General features: G+C 40.8%; 1 protein-coding gene across 2 annotated transcripts in view; it reads right to left on the minus strand.

Moving 5' to 3' along the window:
- Window positions 1-23,135, minus strand: part of EPHA3 (EPH receptor A3) — a 595,991-nt gene that overhangs the window by 501,798 nt on the left and 71,058 nt on the right. For both annotated transcript variants that reach the window (XM_073584429.1, XM_073584428.1), the window contains exon 2: window positions 18,281-18,345. In XM_073584429.1, the coding sequence (XP_073440530.1) occupies window positions 18,281-18,345 (65 nt within the window). The remainder of the gene's footprint in view (window positions 1-18,280; window positions 18,346-23,135) is intronic.

Raw genomic sequence — 23,135 nt, forward strand, 5'->3', positions numbered from 1 at the left:
CATCAGCCATACTTTTTTCAAGTTTAGACTTTTTTTTCTGGCAAAATAATTTGTAATAATTTATCAATGAGATAAAAGTTGTTAAATCCCAGATTGGCAATCTCCCCAGAATAGTTATCTGGAATGGGATTTGTTTATATGTCCCATGAGCCTGATAATTTCAGTTTTGGATTTGGTGAATTGAGGACATAATCAATACGGATCATTTCCAAATGAATTCTTTTGGAGTCCAATGATGGAGTAACAGTACAAGATCCTTATGTATCTCTCTGTCATAGGACTCTGATTTATATCACTGCATAGGCATGAAGCTTCACATGTTACTCATAGGGCCCCATTGTAAAAAAAAAATACAATACACCATACATTTTTGTTTATTGCACTTTCAAAGCATTCCACCCCAAAAGACACTCATGTTGGGTAAATGGAGCTCCACGGACAGGCTTAATATATATTCTGGGTACTTTCCTTGTGTGTACATTATATATAAGGCTCAGGCACAATATGTCCTGAGCTTCAGAGACTTGAGGACAAAAGCCCTTTTTAATATTAAAGAAAAAATTGGACAGTCAGATTAGGTATGGTATGGCTTTTACGCTTTCTTTATCAAAATAGTGTTATTTCAAGTACCCTGTGTTATTTACATATACTATTTATATATTTACTTACTACAGGATATATGCTCATTATGTTTTTTATTTGGGTTTTGTCTCTGAAATGGCCATAGCGTGAACGTGCTATTACACAATGCACGTATACCAACTTGTGCTCTGGCTCATTTCTTTGGTTTTGACAAAAACCCTTTGTCAAATGTAACAGTATAAAATTAGGTTTGTATGGAGATTCAAGAGTTTTTATTGTTTCTTGCAGAGAATATGGTTCCTCATAAAGGCAAAAAATGCGGGTCACACAGGGGACCCAGAGTTTATATGGCCATATTTTCTTTCACGGGAAAACCAATGTGACCTTCATGAGAAGAAGCCATTCCTTCACCATGAATATTGTGCCTATAATTACAAGACTTGTTTTTTACAGGAACAGATACTTACAGATTGCTTCTCCTGATCTCCCCTTTCAAGTTGATCTCCCCTTTCTGTTGTCAGTTCTTTTACAGTTCCTTCCAACTTTCTATATTTTCTAAGAAACTGGGCCTTGTAGAATGGTTTCCTGAACCTGCTGCTTCCTGAACCACCTCACAACCCGGTGACTCCAAAAACTACAGACACCCTTGTGTACTACAAATACCCTCTGGAAAGCAGCTGAAAGCTTTTCTTGGCGTTGAGCATCTTATGATAATAGATCAGGAGTGATGCCAGTGTATTTTCTTTCCCTGCACCGAACATCATTGTTGCTTAATTGGATGAAGACAGTCTTTAATGTCTAGTCCGCTGCACATCCACAGCAACACAACAGTTAACAATACATCAAGCAATGTTTTCAATAAGATTGCCAATAATTTAAGGCATATTTTCCTACAAACTGTGGTTGATTGGCACAGTAATAGATGATCACAAGACAAAACATTTGCCAAAAGGACAGATCTTAGAACTGAAGATGGAATAAAAGTTGGCATTGTATGTTTCGTAGATTTTCAGTGTAAATTAGTATTTTGGGGAACAACCTTTTAGATTAACTAATATTAACATCACAACTCCATACACTATCTAGTGGCCTTTCACATGTGCAGGAGATCAGCTCCTAATGAAACGGGAGCCAAGAAATGCAAATTAGCTTTCTTTAACAAGGAAAATAACTTTTTTTAGTGTCACCTATTGGAGGTAGCTACCACTCTATAAGTCAATATGCGACCCTTTAATAAGTTGTGCAACATGACTAAGGATTGTAGACAAGAGAGTATCTCCTTAAAAGGTCTCCTACTCATCTGTAGACAGTTGATTTGGGGTCTTTGCTCCTCATTAGTAGGGTATTAAATGGCTGTGTGAGAGGGGAGGAGAATTAATTTGCATGTCATTTTTATACCAGAAAGCATTGCCTGATTTGTAAGACTCCCAATGACAGCTGGCAGTTTCCACAAGCAGAAAGAGTACTCCCTCCAAGATTTCAAAGAGAAATGCAAATGTAGATCTAGAGGTGAGTGAATTTATTAGAGTATAATTGACTTCAAATATTTAACAAAAACTTATATTCACCCTACAGCTCGCTGTCCAATCTTCTGTGCCTCTTATTTTCCCCCTCTTCTGTCTCATATATCTTCTTAAGACTTATGGCATGACTAGATATCCTAGGTCTCCCCGCACCGTGCCGTTGGGGCGCACATCATGACGTCACAACTTTACGACACATGTTGCCCAAGTAACAACATGGTGTGTAGTGAAGTCATAAGTCTAGTTGTGCTGGGAGGGGTTTTTTACATCCTACATTATGTTATTGAGTCTCTCTCTATGGGCTTATACAAAAGATTGATTTTCTTGTACGAGTCCTATCTGTGGTTTTCATGGGTAGCATTGGTACCCATCATAACCTAAGGATTTTTTCCTGGTCTGAGTGGTCTGCAGGAAAAATCAGAGATATATCCGATTTGGGTCCGAACATTGAATCAAAATCAGCAATACAAGTTCAAAAGGCCATGAAAAAAATCAAGACCACATTTGGATGAAATTTTCACTGACTGATAGAATGGAGAAGACTGAGAAAGTTTGTTTTCTCTCTCTACGTCCGAGAAAAACTGATGTCACCCTGATGTCACCCTGATCAAAATAATTGAATAGTTTTTCTCGGATGTGGAGACGTTGGTCATATGAATGAACCTACACTATAAGGAACATTCCATTCATACCGAATAACTTTATTGCAAATTGTATTTCCCTGAAAAAAAATCTATGATTTTCTGATTTTGGATTTCAGCAGATCCACTTATCTCTAGTAACTGCTTTAGTCAATGTCTTTATTTTTTGTGGAGTTGCCATTTTAATAATTGCTCTTTGTGCCACCTCTGTGACTAGATAATTCATGCAGACATCCAGGCTGATTGCGCAGCGCTAACTAGATGGACCCTCAGCTGACAGAGCATGCAATAACATGTACTAGCACCGACTGGAAATACTAAGCCTTCCCTGCAATGTACATCATTAAATGCAAGAACAGGAATTTTTTTGATTCTCAAGATTTTTTTTCCTTTTGGACTCCAACAGTGTCAACCTAATCCATGGAGCCAAGAGGGATAAAATAAGAAAATGAGGGACTGGGAAAATGTCTGTTTCAGGGTCTGGATTTCATTGCTGACTGACAATGTGAATATATGGCGGATAATAAATAAAATGTAACACTCCTTTAATACGTTTTTTTCCAAGCCTGGGTTCATTATTGGGTGAAGTGCTTAATATAATAATAATAAAAATCCTGACAATTAATGTAATATATATTTTGCTGGTGATATATGTATCTGTATAAAAAAAATAAAATAACCAAAAAAGTAAAAATAATAAACTTTTCAACACTCTCAGAATTACAATTCTTCACCATTCTCCCACTCCCATTAAACTCTGACATAATTATGGGTCATGTGAGCTGGTTAGCCAATAAAACGCTGTTTATGTGACATATTAATCATTGCGATGTCATTATAGTGAGCCAGGCAATGTGATGTCATCACTAAAGAGTATAAAGAGTTGTGTCAGGTTACCTAAAGAGCAGCAGAGTTGGGAATAGAGAAGAATTTCTAAAGATGAGTAGAGATGAACGAACCCAAATTTAAAAGTCAGTATCCGGTGCTAAAAGTCGAACATAAACTCCTCCCGAAAATCTGTTGCAATGTTCAGAGTTAGGCTGGGGTCACACTTGCGTGTGTAATGTGAGAAACTCACGCATCAATACTCAGCACTGCCGCCGGCACTAGAACTGGAGTGTGCGGCTACACAGAAATACATGCAGCCGCACACTATGGTCCGAGTGCCGGCGGCAGTGCCGGGTATTGATGCGCGAGTTTCTCGCATTACACACGAAAGTGTGACCCCGGCCTTACGGGGGAAGTTTGTTGCAGAAAGGGAGAGAATATTCCAGCTCAAAAGTTTGGGTCCCCTTTGTTTTCAATGGGCTTTGGGTTCTGGTTCACACTCTGGTTCCGTTCTGGTGTCCGAACCGATTTTTGGAATCAAGTTTGGGTTGGGTATCAGAACGTTTGGGTCGAGTATCAAAACCAGAACTTCCACAGGTCTGCTCATCCCTAAGGATGAATACATCGAAAAGTTTACTATTTTCAACTTTTATTTTTTTTATTAAACTTTAATTAAATTTATTTTAAAAGCAAAACAAATAATATATGTCACTAGTGATACCTGCGGGTCACCTACAGGACATGCATTCCTACAATGTACATATTTTCTAAAATGTATTAGACTTCATATATAGATCTATTGCAAATGTCTAACTCTTCAACCGGTGGAAGGCTCTAGATTAACTTTCCATATGTGTTTTATCATTACTGGTGGAATAATAAAGAACTTGTAACTTTTCTAACTAGCCCCGCAGTGTTTCATATCAATTCTTTACAGCATATTCTTGATATAAAAATAAGGTGATCAGGGAATTAACAGATTCATATGGCCACCTTTATGTGCAGGAGTTGTGTGCGGTGCCTGGCTACCTACATATGAAGCTATTACAAGAGCAGTAAAATTATATTTCTCCTATAATTTGTGTGAATAAAATGTAAGTGACATATTTGGGTCACTATCGGGTACAAGGTAAGGTTAGGAAACAACAATGGTTAGTTTGATTTTGTAACTATTTGTAGTGACTAATCAGACTTTTATCAGCAGAATATATTATTCCAAAGATAAAAGTTTTTTATTTCCAACTGTAGATCGGATTATGATAAACCAATATGACAAAATCCTCACTTTAACCAATTACAAATAAAGTTTTTTACAAATCTTTAAAAAGTCTTTTTTGGGTATTTTATATTTCTTAATAGGAAATTTGACATTAGAACAAAATTACCACTTCATTCACCTCTGTGGGAATGACAAAGAAGCTTCACCACTCTTAGGGTAAGTGCATGGAGCAGAAACTCTCCAAATTTTCTTGAAAAACTGTAAACTACTCAGAAACTTGCGAGTTTCCCAACCCAAAATTCAGTAAAAAGACTCAGGTCCCAGATTTAGAATTTTGAAAAATTGCAAAATATTTGCATAATTCGAGACTGTAAAAATGTGACTTTTAGAGTTTTCATTATATTTTTAGCCAGTTTCAAATTCATGACGAGTGCGGGAAAACAATGTATGGGCTGACCGTAGGTGTCCCCACCTGTAGTCCTCAGCCTCATATATGCTATGAGTCTGTTGAGTTCAAGTCAGGCGCTCAAGGGCCATTGTAATCAATGTCATGTCATGTGTAAAACCGGTCTTATGGAAAATAATATAATGGTTGTCAACCATGGTTTCCCTAATATCCATGGACACAAACAACTTTGAAAACCCAATTCTCAGGATTTTTGGGGGTCCTTGCGGTCAGACCCAAAAAGATTATACATTTTATTACCTATCCCATGGATAGGTAATAAATGTATTTCTTGGGAAAATACTCTTAAAGGGAGAGTGCAAATTAATATCCTCCACTTCTTGGTGTTAGTAAATTTCCAGGGGCAAAGATATACTAAAACTCTATAACTTCATTTGCTATGTCGTAGAGATTTCTGAGTTAAACAAGAAGAAAAGTGCAGCATTTTCTCTACACAGCCCAATTCAAGTCCATGGAGCTGAGCTGCAGTACCTTCTCAGCCCTGAGTTGGAAGTAGCGCTGTGCATAAGTGGGTCGCCCTCCCAGGGCTGTGGGGTACTCGGTACTGGGCACAATGAACTTCAATGGGAGATGTCACGGCAGCTGGGACCCGGCCCGTGGCCCTTGGCGCCCATTGTAAAAAGGGGAAAGTTTATAAGTGATTCGTGACGCCACCTGTGGTGTTTGGCAATGTAGATGTAAGCCGACGCTGCAGACAGATCCTCTGGGACAGATGGTGTGGTGCAGCAGTGATGTTATAGCCCTCCACAGGCAGGGCTGTAGTCCCAGGGCAGAGTAGGTGAAGTGACACTTAGATGGTGTAGTGTCGGGCGCAAGGGATGTAGCAGTGCTGGGCGGGTTGGCGCAGGAATAAGTGCAGGACACCAGGGCATGTAGTTCCAAAGCTTTACTCACAGTCTGTTGCAGGTACAGGTGCCCGCATCCGTGTCATGTCCTCCGGGCAAGGAACTCAGCCAACTTCCAGGCAAGATGAAGTACTCCTTTCCAACACTCCGCCAACATATGTGCCTTTTCTGAACGTCTCCCTCTTAGCGCCTTTGAGAGAAGTACTCACAGTACTGAGTTACACTGGAGTTCCTCCTGTCAGATGTTCCTATGAACTCTATTTGTACGGCAGACAGCTGTAGCCTGCTTCCAGGACTCCTTACTGCCTAGTCCCGGCTCACTATCGTTGCTGTTGTGCCCCCAAGTCTTGTGTGGGAATAAAGTGGTCACTACTTCTATTCCTCCGGTGTCTGCTGCAGGAACATTAGTATCCATACAACCTCAGGGACCAGACCCCGGCCTTGCGCTCAGAACTTGGGAAGGGTTCTCTCTTCCTACCCTGATCCTTAGTCCTCTTATTCTCCTTACGTGCAATACTAATCCTTCTTTCCAATGGAGAATTAAGCTTCCTTTCTCTGTCTCTTTCCTGTGCCAGCAGACCCAGATTACTGTGGCCTGCTGCAGCACTTCCTTCTTCCATCCCTCTCCCGGGGATCTTCTCTGTCTCACTCTCTGTCCATCTACATCCTCACTCACTGACTGAATGAAAGACTGACTGCCTGACTCAACTCTTCCCGCTCTTTTATGTGAACTAAACTCCACCCATCTCACAGCATGTTTCATGTTCCAAGCAGGGAGCCACCAAGGGGTGCTATGCTACACTCCAAGCAGGGAGCCACTGAAGGTGCTTTGCTACACTACTTTGTGGTATGGGGAGCAGGTGTTGGAGTGTGGTCAGGAGTCTCCACCTTACCTGGATGGTGGGGTACCACACCTCAGGAGGAGGTGCAGTACCTCTGTGGCGACTAAACCCTCAGGGGCACCAGATAAGCAGTCAATGCCCTTTAGTAATTATGCAACCACTTTTTAAAAGTGAGAAGTCTGATGGTCAGACTCTAATTAAAGGCTAATTCTGGCCCATCTTGGCTATATGTTATAACTTGTGTTCTTAAGAACACACCCCTTGCATCTTTGTTATCTGCTCCATTTGCATTTCACTTTATAAAACATCATTATCAATAAATATGCATCTGTTCCAATCTTATTCTGCAGTACATGACATGTCAGATGCGCTGGGAAGCTTCGACTTCTCTTTCATCATCTTTTATATACTTCCAAGACATTTTATAGCTGTCTAGAAATGAAAGTCCGACGTGAGCTTTTTGTAGAGAACACAACAATTCGTAGATTAGACAATGCTATTTTAGAAGGTTTGGCATGTTGTCAGCGGCAAGGTGTGCCAGGACAGGCGGACACAATGATGACAGATATATTAAGTACCTGTGATAGAAAGCACTCGGACTGGAGGGACAGAGAGGATTACGTGGCCTGTGTTCCGATACATTTAATGAGTGAAGATAGAACATAAAATAGTGTCATCCTTTATAAACATATTCATTTATCCCTCTATCTGCCTTACCTAGACGCAGGGGACATGCAGATGTACACAACGTAAAATAACATGATGTGATGGTATCATATAATAGAGTTACCTCCAGTTATTTTTACATGGGGTGATACAATTTTACATCTAAAGCAGTAAATTATAAAACCGACCCACGTTGGACATCTATAGAGAAATAAGTCAGTATGTACTCCATTCCCCTGCCTAGCATTGGCAGCATGATTGGGGCAGTGGTCACATCCACGGCAACTTACATTCTATAACTTGGAAGATGCTGGGGCGCAGGCATCCAGAACAGATCGCAACCCCATAAATCTTTTCCATACCAAAAGCCAAGCCCTAAGAGGCTAGATGTAGCAGTTTCCCTACCATTAAAAAAACACTATTTTCACCATATTTCACTTCCATGTGCCCCCTTTGGTGCTACTAACAAATGTTGTTGGGGGCACATTCTGCACAAAGTCAGTAATCTAACAATATAGTCCCATCCTCAAACTGACCCACGTACACAATAAAATAATGCGAGTCCGGGGTGGTGTACAAATTTTGGCAGGATTGCTTGATCATCTAATGTCTATTTGGGCCTCCTGCCATTGCCCTCATAGATGATGTGAGAAGGATCAGGTAGTGATGGTGAATTGTAATGCCTGATCCTATTGTTTCATGGGGAGACAATCAGCTGTCACACATGTCTACCAATCGCTTACTACACTCTCCCAATTTGAAACACAAGTAAGCTCATTCGAGCTGAGCGTGCATGTGTGTGGAGGAGTCGGAAGAGAAGCCTAATTAAGGTATATGGGCACACGTAAATCTCTTGCGGGAGTCCTTACAACTAGAGTGCCATGTTACTGTAGGTGCTCTCCTCCTTCCTTTACAAATAGGAGATGTACAACATTTCTATCAGGGTTAAATATAATACACTTCCATCTCGGCTTAAAAAATTGCACACTACTTTGAGGCACATTAATAAGGTGGTGGAAAAATTTTAAAAAAATCATACGGTACTTTCCTAAGAGACAGTTGTTGCTTCACCCTACTGTTGCCGGTGTTCTCGCCAGTCTCTTAGCTTCCTTTCTTGGTGTCAGGTGACTTCTAGAAGACACTGATTGTCTGTAGTGTTTACGTCTTGTCTTAGTCAGAAAAACAAAAATTGTGGTGTCTGGCAGAAAAAGGAAGCAGCAATAGATGTCTGGTAGGTGAATATCAATTTTATTTTTAGACTACTCTGTCTAAAAATAATCTGGCTCATGCCGGCAGAGGCCAACAAGCCCTTTTTTAGCCCTTTTTTATCCATAGCATGATAAAGGAGGCCATGTCATATAATCTTACACCCATACTCTCCTCCTACTTTTTGCAATTTACCTAATGTATGTCATCAATATGTATTGGGAGTAATAAGGGCAGAGTATAAATGCAGAAAAGGACTACACAGAGTTTGTTTGTAGTCTGTTACCATGGAGATGCATATGTTTTCATAGTAGCTGTAGATATACCATAGTAAGACATTTTTAAGCAATTTTTTTTTGCAATGCGTCCAGTTGACTGATTTCCTTTAAAGGCCAAGTGCCTTAAAAAGGCGTAACGATGGTTTAGAGTGAAATTTTATTGTCTTTAGCAGCGCTACATGATAAAGTCAACAATTTGCTCCGGCGGTTTTTGGAGAGCTCAGAAAAGTGACACGGGTTAAACATCTAACTTGAAAGATGTTGGGTATGATTATGAGAGCCAAGTACATATCTGAGAATTTTAGGTCAACTGCCAAGTATGTGGTTAATGCTGCAGAAACACAGCTGGATTAAGCCGCTTGGTAATGAGTGGAGTCGGATTTGGTGGTGTGAAATTGCAGCATATTTTTAATAGGAGAACAAAGATGTGACAGGTTTTCCAAACGTCGGACATTTCTAGTTGTGCCCCAGACGTTTTACGGGAAAAAAAAAAAAAAGGACAGACTGACACAAAGTAATTACTATTTATCAACGTCTATCATTAGCAACTGTGCGGCTGGATCTTAGCGTATCCGATTATACCAAGTGTAAAAAAAAAAGTATTCATGGGATACTTAGCTATCCCTGGGGGAGATTTATTAAGCCAAGTGCACCAGTTTACTAGCAGAAATAAGTCACAAATTTTGATGCACACCTGTTTGGCCCCAAGATTTGCAACTTTTTTTTATGCTGCTCGTGATACATTTTATTACTTGGCTTCTTGTGAGGGGTGCAGTCCAAGAGTCTTACTATAATTTACACCAAAAATTGTTCGGAAATGATAGAAGATATCAATTCCATCTATGCCAGTGTATGCTAGTGTGCAGCTTATAGCCATGAATATATACGGTATATACAGCTCTGGCAAAAATTAGGAGACCACTGCAAAATTTTCAGTTTGTCTGATTTTTCGCTTTAAAATATACCTATAGAGTAAAATGTAAATTGCCAGTCATTACACTGGCTACCCATCCACTCCAGAATCCAGTACAAACTTATTACCCTCACCCACAAAGCACTCCACGGCTCAGCACCACCCTACATCTCTTCCCTCCTCTCAGTCTGCCACCCTACCCGTGCCCTCCGTTCTGCTAGTGACCTGAGGATAGCATCCTCAATAATCAGAACCTCCCACTCCCGTCTCCAAAACTATACACATGCTGCGCCAATTGTTTGGAATATACTTCCCAGGTAAATACGATTAGTGCCCAATCCCGACAATTTTAAGCGTGCCCTGAAAACTCATTTATTCAGACTGGCCTATCACCTCAACACATTAACCTAAATATCCCTGTGTAGCACAGTCGAAAGTTTTACCATAACCAGGTTCCCCGCATCATGTTCCCACATGCTTTATGCATCCATTAGCCCTCTGTGTATGTACTGTTACACACTTAACATTATGGCTGGTCCGAACAATGAAGGCTACTGTTATCACCCACCTTTCGTGTCTACCTTTTTTCCTCAGACTGTAAGCTTGCGAGCAGGGCCCTCATTCCGCTTGGTATCTGTTATGATCTATGTGATTATTGTTATGCTGTACTGTCTATCATCTGTACAAGTCCCCTCTGAAATGTAATGTGCTGCGGAATATGTCAGCGCTATAGAAATAAAATTATTATTATATAAACTACTGACAACATGTCTTCGAATTTCCAAGCACTAAATTTTGTATTTATTTTCAGAAAATGAGAAATGGTCAAAATAAAAAAACAAATGCAGTGCTTGCAGACCTCAAATAATGCTAAGAAAACAAGTTCATAATCATTTAGAAACAACAATACTAATGCTTTAACTCAGGAAGAGTTCAGAAATCAATATTTTGTGGAATAACCATGATTTTTAATCACAGCTTTCATGTGTCTTGGCATGCTTTCCACCAGTCTTTCACACTGTTTTTGGGTGACCTTTTGCCTCTCCTGGTACAAAAATTTAAGCAGTTCTTCTTTGTGTGATGGCTTGTGACTATACATCTTCCTATTGATTACATTTCAGAGGTTTTCAATGGGGTTCAGGTCTGGAGATTGGACTGCCCATGACAGGGATTTGATGTGGGGGTCCATCTTCCACTCATTGATTGACCTAGCTGTGTGGTATGGCGCATTGTCCTAATGCAGAAACCAGTCCTCAGAGTTGGGGAACATTGCCTGAGCAGAAAGAATCAACTGTTTTTCCAGGATAACCTTGTATGCAGCTTGAATCATACGTCCTTCGCAAAGATTAACCTGCCAATTCCAGCCTTGCTGAAGCATCCCCAGATCATCACCGATCCTCCACCAAATTTCCCAGTGGGTGCAAGACACTGTTGCTTTACGCCTCTCCAGGTCTCAGTCTAACCATTAGACAATCAGTTGTTGGGCAAAGCTGAAAATTAGACTCATAAGAGAAGATTACCTTACTACAGTCCTCTATGGTCCAATCCTTATGGTCTTTGGCAAACTTCAGCCTGGCTCTTCTTTGCTTCTCATTGATGAAAGGCTTTTTTCTAGCTTTACACGGCTTGAGCCCTGCCTCTGGGAGCCTGTTACGAACTGTTCTTGCCGTGCACTTCACCCCAGCTGCCATTTTCCATTCCTTTTGTAGGTCACTTGATATCATCCTGCAGTTGCTGAGTGACATTCGAATAAGATGATGGTCATCCCGGTCAGTGGAGAGTTGTTTACGCCCTCTGCCGGTTTGTAGCTTGCTGTCCCCAATGTCTGCTGCTTGACCTTGTTGTAATGGACTGCCATCTTAGAAATTTTAAGGATGGAGGCAACATGACCCTCACTGTATCCCTCTGCTAGTAAAGCCAGAATTGAGCCCTTCTTTTCCTCACTCAAAACTTTCCTTTTCAACTTCTTTGGTATGGTTAAAAGTTATTTTTTCATTCCTATTACTTTTGAGATATTACTAGCAACTTGTTTTGCCATCCAGCTTGTCCTGTTGCAAGAGGATTGTGAACACCACAGCAGGGTTTTCTATACTTTCCTTCGTTAAATAAGATTTGGTTCAGGTGATCACCTAATCAGAAGCACATTAAGTAGAATGAGGTGTACTCTGGTTGGAATTCAACCGACACTGGAATGGAATGGCTGTCAGACATGTAGAGAAGCTGATTTTTATAAAACTGCGCAGTGGTCTCTTAATTTTTACCAGAGCTGTATATATAATTGTTGTATATTGGATCTAGAACAATTATGAAAAAATACATCTGCATACTTTATTTAGTATATATTTTTTTTTTCATAATTTTTCTAGATCCAGTCTTTAACCATTATTGATCCATGTGTCCATTTTTAACATCAGTGTGTCTTTTTCCTTGTATGCAAAAAAAAAAAAAATTAACCTTAACCCACCCATCAAATAATAAAAACCAGATAGCACTCAGATGACACACAGATGACATCAGTGTGCTATCTGTTTTTTTTTTCTCACAGACCCCTTGGTTTGAATGACTAAATGTAGAAACCTGATATGTCTTCATTTTTTTTCTTTTGTGGATGCCCGGTCACGGTCAACAAAAAAAATGGACATGTGAACAGCACCATAACTATAATAGGTACATGCTCTATCCATGAAAAACACAGATAAAAAAATGAATATCAGAATGAGGGCCAAGACTGCTTTTATTAGAAAGCTGGGCAACAACTATTATTACCACTGCTGCAGCTATCAATAAACTTTCACACAGCTTTCAAGCACTCCTCATTGACAAATCTGCCATGTAGACTTGTAATTGGGGCTTTATCAAGCTGAGTAATGAGCACCTCCACATCGGTAGCTATCATTCAAGTGTTTTCAAAAACAGATTGAACTAAAAAAAAGTTAAAAACACAGAGATGAAAAAATTGAAATGAAAAAATTAAGGATTGCTGTCTTGCTTAATTGACTATTTACAGCCTATATTCCATTACTTTTTTCATGCTGCGGTCAATGTAATATTTATATGTCCCAGAGGAAGCCTGACTTATAGGCGAAACAACCACCAGTCTCCACAAACTCTGTTTGGAGCCGCAAATAAAGCTTATTATAACACGTAGAGGTGAGAGCGTCATTTTCTCATTACTTTATTAATTTTTAGATCATGCCCAGGAGCAAAAAATGGAAGTCTCCACTTAGATTATAAAAAAACCACTTTGGTAAATATGCAAAGAACTCATTAATAATATAACTCATTAAACTATACATGTTGTACAATTTATACTAAAGGGACAGGAGATGGGAATAAGTATGGGTCTTGGCCAAGGTGATGACCCTGGTAGTGGTGAAGTGCACGATGGGCAGCTCTCCTCCACCTTCCGGTACCTTTATAGTGTATTTCTAACCATATCAATCTAAATTGGTATGATGGGGATTTGTCAGATATGCCATGAAACTGCTGTAAAGGACTTAAAAATCTGTCTGCCAATCTTCACAATAAATTACATAGGAAAAGAATCTAATAGCCAACTCTATAATAGTAAATAGAAAGGAATTTTTATTAGCTTCAGGATGACGATAATAGATAAGAAAAGAAAGTATTTATTTCTTCCTAAAGAAAAAATCAAGGGGTGTCTCAACCAACTCAGACCAATCATTACCTGTAAGGTCAGTCTGATTGGTAAGAAATCTGTCTGTGTAGTCAGTTTTATTCAAGAGGTCCTCATATACGGTTGCGGAGGATGTGAATGTGAGCAGTGGCAGATTCTGTTTTTTCTGTTTTATTTTTTCCAATAAATACAGCTCTGGCAAAAATTAAGAGACCACTTTCAAATGTTCAGTTTGTCTGATTTTTCTCTTTATAGGTATATTTTTGAGTAAAATGTAAATTGGTCTTTTAGTCTATAAACTTCTGACAACATGTCTTCGAATTTCCAAGCAATAAATTTAGTATTTTTTTTTTCTGACAAAGAAAAATGGTAAAAATTACAAAAAAAACCCCAGTACTTTCAGACCTCAAATAATGCAAAGAAAACAAGTTCATAATCATTTAGAAACAACAATACTAATGTTTTAACTCAGGAAGAGTTCAGAAATCAATATTTTGTGGAATAATCTTGATTTTTAAGCACGGCTTTCTTGCGTCTTAGCATGCTTTCCACCAGTCTTTCACACGGCTTCTGGCGCAAACATTTAAGCAGATCTTTGTTTGATGGCTTGTGACTAGTGTTGAGCATTCCGATACCGCAAGTATCGGGTATCGGCCGATACTTGCTGTATCGGAATTCCGATACCGACTTCCGATATTTTTTCAATATCGGAATTCGGCATCGGAATCGGAAGTTCAGTTGATTGACAGCCTGACGTCATCATGATGCGCGGTGTGTGCGCATCATGATGCGCCGTCATTTCGGGCCTTCCGGGGGTCTCTGCCGGCCTGCCGGGGGGCTGTGCCGGCCTGCCGGGGGGCTGTGTGGACTGCCCGGGGTCTGTACCGGCCTGCCGGGGGGCTGTGCCGGCCTGCCGGTGGTCTGTGCACCCTGTGGGGGTCTGTACCGGCCTGCCGGGGGGCTGTGCCGGCCTGCCGGTGGTCTGTGCACCCTGTGGGGGTCTGTACCGGCCTGCCGGGGGGCTGTGCCGGCCTGCCGGGGGGCTGTGCTGATGTCCGGGGGTCTGTGCAAGCATCGTCCGATGGGACTACAAGTCCCATCTGGCGATGCCTGCTACCATGACAGTGATTGACACATTAACCAATGATGGGACAGTAGTAGTCCCATCATCCGGCTAATGTGTTAAATGTTAAAAAAAAAAAAATACTACATACATACTACATGCATGCTACATACATACTACATGCTACATACATACTACATATATACTACATACATACTACATACATGCTACATACATGCTACATACATGCTGCATGCTACATACATACTACATACATGCTACATACATACTACATATATACTACATGCATGCTACATACATACTACATACATACTACATACATGCTACATACATACTGCATGCTACATGCATGCTACATACATGCTACATACATACTACATGCTACATACATACCACATATATACTACATACATACAATACATTCATACAATACATACATAGACATACAGTACATATAACATAGAGTAACATACTTACCAATACTTGTCACATTGTTCCCCGAAGCCATTGTCTTTTCCGGAATAAATATTAACATAACAAACCACAAAAATACTCACCCACGATCCGAAGCAGTCCACGAGTGTGTCCCACGACGATCTTGGGTAGAGAACTGCAGCATCAGATGATGCTGCCGTTCTCTACGGGCTGCAGGAATCCAATGACGGAAGGTAGGTATCCTTCCGCACTGTATTCCTCCGCCACTTAAAAAAAAAAAAGTCCCTAGTCTCACTTTATGCCATTGCTGTGTGGGAATTTCCCACACAGCAATGGCATAAAGTGAGACTAGGGACTTTTTTTTTTTTTAAGTGGCGGAGGAATACAGTGCGGAAGGATACCTACCTTCCGTCATTGGATTCCTGCAGCCCGTAGAGAACGGCAGCATCAGCTGATGCTGCAGTTCTCTACCCAAGATCGTCGTGGGACACACTCGTGGACTGCTTCGGATCGTGGGTGAGTATTTTTGTGGTTTGTTATGTTAATATTTATTCCGGAAAAGACAATGGCTTCGGGGAACAATGTGACAAGTATTGGTAAGTATGTTACTCTATGTTATATGTACTGTATGTCTATGTATGTATTGTATGAATGTATTGTATGTATGTAGTATATATGTGGTATGTATGTAGCATGTAGTATGTATGTAGTATGTATGTAGCATGCATGTAGCATGCAGTATGTATGTAGCATGCATGTAGTATATATGTAGTATGTATGTAGCATGCATGTAGTATATATGTATGAATGTATGTAGCATGTAGTATGTATGTAGTATGTATGTGGTATGTATGTAGCATGTATGTAGTATGTATGTAGCATGCATGTAGTATGTATGTAGTATGTATGTAGTATATATGTAGTATGTATGTAGCATGTAGTATGTATGTAGCATGCATGTAGTATATATGTAGTATATATGTAGCATGTATGTAGTATGTATGTGGTATGTATGTAGCATGTAGTATGTATGTAGCATGCATGTAGTATATATGTAGTATGTATGTAGCATGTAGTATGTTTGTAGTATGTATGTAGTATATATGTATGTATGTAGCATGTAGTATGTATGTAGCATGCATGTAGTATATATGTAGTATATATGTAGCATGTATGTAGTATGTATGTGGTATGTATGTAGCATGTAGTATGTATGTAGCATGCATGTAGTATATACGTAGTATGTATGTAGCATGTAGTATGTATGTAGCATGCATGTAGTATATATGTAGTATGTATGTAGCATGTAGTATGTATGTAGCATGCATGTAGTATATATGTAGTATGTATGTAGCATGTAGTATGTATGTAGCATGCATGTAGTATATATGTAGTATGTAGCATGTAGTATGTATGTAGCATGCATGTAGTATATATGTAGTATGTAGCATGTAGTATGTATGTAGCATGCATGTAGCATGTACTATGTATGTAGCATGCATGTAGTATATATGTGTTATGTATGTAGCATGTAGCATGCATGTAGCATGCATGTAGTATGTATGTAGTATGTATGTAGTATGTATGTAGCATGTAGTATGTATGTAGCATGTAGTATGTATGTAGCATGCAGTATGTATGTAGCATGCATGTAGTATATATGTAGTATGTATGTAGTATATATGTAGTATGTATGTTGCATGTAGTATTTATGTAGTATGAATGTAGCATGTATGTAGCATGTATGTAGTATGTAGTATGAATGTAGCATGTATGTAGTATGCATGTTGTATGTATGTAGCATGTAATTTTTTTTTTTTTTTTTTACATTCAACACATTAGCCGGATGATAGGACTATTACTGTCCCATCATTGGCTAATGTGTCAATCACTGTCATGGTAGCAGGCATCGCCCGATGGGACTTGTAGTCCCATCGGACGATGCCTGCACAGACCCCCGAAGCCTGCACAGACCACCGGCAGGCCGGCACAGCCCCCCGGCAGGCCGGCACAGCCCCCCGGAGCCTGCACAGACCACCGGCAGCCGGCACAGCCCCCCGGCAGGCCGGCACAGCCCCCCGGAGCCTGCACAGCCCCCCGGCAGGCCGGCACAGCCCCCCGGCAGGCCGGCACAGCCCACCGGAGCCTGCACAGACCACCGGCAGGCCGGCACAGCCCCCCGGCAGGCCGGCACAGACCACCGGAGCCTGCACAGACCCCCTGGCAGGCCGGCACAGCCCCCCGAAAGGCCCGTACAGACCCCAGAGAGGCTGTACAAGGGCAGGAAAGGGTTTTTCTTATTCCGATACCGGAAGTCCCATAGACTTGAATGGGACTTCCGGTATCGGAATCGGCGATACCGATACTTTTTTTAAAGATCGGCCGATACCATCCGATACGATACTTTGAAGTATCGGACGGTATCGCTCAACTCTACTTGTGACTATCCATCTTCCTCTTGATTACATTCCAGAGGTTTTCAATGGGGTTCAGGTTTCGAGAATGGGCTGCCCATGACAGGGTTTTGATGTCATGGTCTCTTAATTTTTTCCAGAGATATATATATATATATATATATATACACACACATGTATATATATATATATATATATACACACATACATGTATATATATATATATATATACACACACATACATATATATATATATACACACACATACATATTATATATATATATATATATATATATATATATATATATATACACACATACACACACACATACACACATATATTCATAAACAGTATACCGTATATATACTTTTTTCCTTGAATAAAAGACCCAGAGCGGATATTGGAGTATTGATATCTGCCTGAAAAATACATTTTAAATAAAGAAAAGCCACAGGTCCAAGGTTTTTGATTTGATAAAACGCAAGCATTTCGAGTGGCCGGGGATGAGAAGTCTTCTACAAGGTATTTTAGAAATAAACAAAAACCATCTTCCTGTGCTGAAAACATTTTTTTCTTCATTTAGTTTGACATCCAGAAGAGGCTTAGCAATTCTGCAGCGTACCATGAAAAAGGAAACAGTCGTTAAATAGCATATTGTTCTGAACAGCATTTTCCCATTTCACAGTCTAGTAAACTCACCCCGTGTGACGGATAGGAGATCCAGCCCAGCTCCCCCTGAATTGCTTTTGAATCCAGCAGATTAACTACAAAAGAAGAGAAAATAAAAAATAAATAAACAACCTGGAATGAGATATCTGTCTGCGTCCAGTTAACCTACAAGACGTGTTTATTTATCATCCCGCAAAGGGGTTCATTTTTTCAGGTGGTCTGGTAGGTTGGAACGAAGAAAAGAGAAATGAAACAGGGTCTTCTACACGGGAACACTAGGACCACAAAGGAGTCGGAGGTTTTTAAAACAAACACTCAGCAAGTACTAGGGAGGAAGCTCCAACTATATTATTAACAAAGAACTATTAATTAGATAAGTTCAGGAGTATTATCGGGACACATCTTGTGCCATGAAGGAAGAGGTCTTGACTTGATGGCTCATTCCTTCTCTGACCTATCACACCTCACTGTATGAAGTCTTCGTACACAATGGTCAACAAAATAATGCACAACAACATGACCTTCCGCCATCTGATTTCCTGCCAAGCTTAGGTTAGGCATTTCTCCATGGTGTTGTGTATTTTACAAACTTTGCATTTACCAAGCCATTCCTTCTAGAATGTCTAGAATCTAAGTCCCTGCCATATTCACAGGAAATATATAGTCGGTGGGTGTCCGACCACTGGGACATCAATCTATATCCAGAAGGATTCCAGCCATCATATCAGCAATCATACATTTATCACCTAATATGCTTTTAAAGGATATATACGAGCACTTTCATGAATAGATTGTTAGCTCACGCACCCAGACTGTAGTCTACATAAAAGACAGGGTGTTCTATAGTTAACACCCAAAATCCAAACTGCCTTCTCCCCTACTATGTGACTAAGAATTGCTATCAAAGACTTGCCTGACATATATTTCATCTACATTATGCCCAGGAGGCTCAATGGTTAGTGAAGTACCCTAGGCAGTGCTGGGGTACTTGGTTCCAACCAGCACCTAAACCTGCATGAAGTTTACATGGTCTCTCTGTATTTGTGTGGGATTCCTCAACACCCCAAAGAGTCACTGATAATACATTTAGATTGTGAGTTTATGGAACAGTGAGTGACAGCAATGTCTGAAATGTACTGTAAAATATCTGGGTGTGATATAAGCAAGCATAATAAATAAATTCACCGTTGTGGCCAATGCTGATTGTCTTGTGAAGACGGTAATCACCGTCACAGGTTCTGATCATTCAGTCAAGAGATGGGACAAACCAAAACTGACCACTCAATGGCAGTAGGTGAAAATTACAATCAATAAAGAGGGGTACAGGCACATTTTAGACACTATTAGGGCTCATGCAGGCATCCGAGTAACTTGATCCGAGCACAGACCACTAAACCACGGACTGGCCGCAAGTCTCCTGACCTGAGTGTAACAGCCTTATAGAAATATATGGATCTGTCATGCTCGGGTTGGGAGAGCCACGGCCAGACCGTCCGTTATGGTCTGAGATCAGACCAAGATTCACAGATGTATGAATGAGCCCTTACTTTCACTCCAGAAATCTGATGGTGCTCAGCCGCATGAAGGAAACAGTTCCAATTACATAGACACTCCTTAAGAATAGAAAATATGGCGGCATTCACTGTTCATAAAATATAACTCCTTTAGTCGATAAAATTTAAAAGAGAGTGGAGTACATAAACACTTATGCATATCAGCCGTTTCGCACTGGCCAGACGCTTCTTCCCGATCTCTTTGTGAACCTGACACATCTGCTGGTGCTCAGCCGAATAGAGGACACAGTTCTAATTGTGTGGACACTCCTTAAGAATAGTAAATACGGCAGCACTCACTGGTAGATAAGATATAAACTCTTTATTCCATCAACAGCGTGGAATACATGGATACATATGGATAACATCTGTTTCGCACCGGCCAAATGCTTCTTCATGGTCCCTTTGTGAACATGACACATGTCAACTGCATTTTCACATATGCTTTAATGCAATTTTTACTTTATAGGCATGACTTTAATACTGTTCTAGGTAAAACCACGAAATGCACGTTCTAAGGCGTTTGTAGGAGTGCAGTTACTAATGCTCTAAATAAAAACACTCATCCTTGTCACATTGATATAAAAAAAAATTAAAAGTACATTTTGTCCTGTTTACGTCACAGATTTAATATCAAAGATACACAACAAAACACATTGCCTTCCAGATACAATGGATAACAAAACTAATATTGCTTATGGAAGGGATTTTATAGTCTACCATGATCTGTAAAACACAAATATGTGGCAAACAGGAAAATCAATAACGTTCCGGTATCAGTAACGCAACTCAATCAGAATACAGAACAACAGTTACTCAGACAAATACACACAATCCTCCCTCCTTAGTAAGAGAAAATCAATGTCTTAGCTCGTTTTCATTAGCGGGACTTGTAGACTGCGGGCGCAATCAATAAACATCATGAAAGAAAATGACAGGAAGGAGAGGACAGCCCTACCACTTATCACTCGGCTGACACACTCTGCCCGCTCCCGTGTAATTCATTGAATTCTCTGTACATTTACTATTGCTATAGTCAGCGCATGTCTACAGACATATGTATTGTGGGAGTGATTATTTCCTTGTAAAGGAGCCAAAGAAAATTCTTAAAGGAGCCCACCAAGTGCTAACATCTTTCTACTCTGAAGATCAGTCTGCTAGTTAGCTCTTCCCTGGAAGAAAGAAAAAAAAAACTCTCTCACAAGTACCACTTAAAAGTTGCTGCCCTGTAAGTCAATGTTTGACCATAATTTACAGGGTAGCATCCTCTACAACAGGAGATTAGCAAGACAGATTTCTTTCATTTAACGGGAGGCTATTTGCATGTTTTCCTATCGTGCATTGTCAATAAGGCTTCATAATAAGTAGGTAGCTTTAAAGGGAATATGTCACTAGGATTGTGCTACCCCATCTGAGAGCAACGTGATGTAGGGGCAGAGACCCTGATTCCAGTCTTGTGTCACTTACTGCTGCTGCAGTTTTGATAAAATCACAGCTTTATCTGCCATTCCTCTGAATGCTGAGCTCTGCATAACCACACCCACATCACTAATTGGCAACTTTCTGTGTGCATAGGCAGAAAGCTGCCAATCAGTGGTGGAGGCGGGGTTATACAGAGCTCATGAATATGGAGGACTATATGGTAGCAGGTTTATTAGTCTTCTCCTACTGGTAAAAGTGATTTTATCAAAACTAAAGCAAACAGCCCAGTACGTTTCACATCACAGGAATCAGTGTCTCTGTTTTTGCATTAGGCTCCTCAAAGATTAGGTGGCAAAAATCTGGTGACAGGTTCCCTTTAACCCCTTCACGACCTTTGACGCCACGTAGGCGTCATGAAAAGTCGTGCCAGAACGACCCGCAGATACAGGGGGCTTTGTTCTTCGCCACAGGGGACGTGGCTTCACCCCCACATGGCTACGATCGCTCTGATTGGCTGTTAAAAGTGAAACAGCCAATCAGAGCGATAGTAATATTTCATCAATGAAAATTGATGAAATATTACAATCCAGCCATGGCCGATGCTGCTGTAGCATCGGACATGGCTGGAGACACCGATTCCACCCCCCCCACCGGCGATCGCCCCCCCCGCAACTGAATGACAGCGGCGATCTGCCACCGCTGTCATTATCTGCCCCCCTCCCATTCCCTCTGCTCCCCGCCAGATTCCGATAACCCCCTCAACCCCTCTCACCTCCCCCGGCACCTTCTAAGTCCCCCTGTCGCTCCCGGTGTCCGGCGGGTCCGGTTCATGGGCGCCGCCATCTTAGAAAATGCCGGGCGCATGCGCAGTGCGCCCACCCGAATCTGCCAGCTGCAGATTCCATTCTTTCATTTTGATCACTCTCACAGTGATCAGAATGAAAGAAAAAGTAAATAAACCCCCCGATTATCACCCCCATAGGTAGGCACAACTAATAAAAATAAAGAAAATATTTTTATTTTTATTTTTCCATTAGGGTTAGGGTTGAAAAGAGGGTTAGGGTTGAAAAGAGGGTTAGGGTTAGGGTTGAAAAGAGGGTTAGGGTTAGGGTCGGAAAGAGGGTTAGGGTTGGAAAGAGGGTTAGGGTTGGAAAGTGGGTTAGGGTTGGAAAGTGGGTTAGGGTTAGGGTTGGAAAGAGGGTTAGGGTTGGAAAGAGGGTTAGGGTTAGGGTTGGAAAGAGGGTTAGGGTTAGGATTGGAAAGAGGGTTAGGGTTGGAAAGAGGGTTAGGGTTAGGGTTGGAATTAGGGTTAGGGTTGGAATTAGGGTTAGAATTAGGGTTAGGGTTGGAATTAGGGTTAGCGTTGGAATTAGGGTTAGGCTTGTGGTTAGGGATGTGTTAGGGTTAGGGCTGTGGTTAGGGGTGTGTTGGGGTTAGGGTTGGAGTTAGAATTCAGGGGTTTCCACTGTTTAGGCACATCAGGGGGTCGCCAAACGCGACATGGTGCAACAATTGATTCCATCCAATTTTGCGTTCAAAAAGTCAAACGGTGCTCCCTCCCTTCCAAGCCCTGACGTGTGCCCAAACAGTGGTTTACCCCAACAAATGAGGTATCAGCGTACTCAGGAAAAATTGCACAACAACTTTTGGGGACTAATTTCTCGTGTTACCCTTGGGAAAATAAAAAATTGGGGGCTAAAAAATTATTTTTGTGGAAAAAAATGATTTTTTCATTTTCACGTCTCTGCATTATAAACTTCTGTGAAGCACTTGGGGGTTCAAAGTGCTCACAACACATCTTACATACATTCCTTGGAAGGTCTAGTTTCCAAAATGGGGTCACTTGTGGGGGGTTTCCACTGTTTAGGCACATCAGGGGATCTGCAAACGTAATGACGACCGCAGACTAT

Source organism: Dendrobates tinctorius, unplaced genomic scaffold (assembly GCF_039654945.1).
Source record: "Dendrobates tinctorius isolate UK_male_01 unplaced genomic scaffold, ASM3965494v1 ptg000084l, whole genome shotgun sequence".
NCBI lineage: Eukaryota > Metazoa > Chordata > Amphibia > Anura > Dendrobatidae > Dendrobates > Dendrobates tinctorius.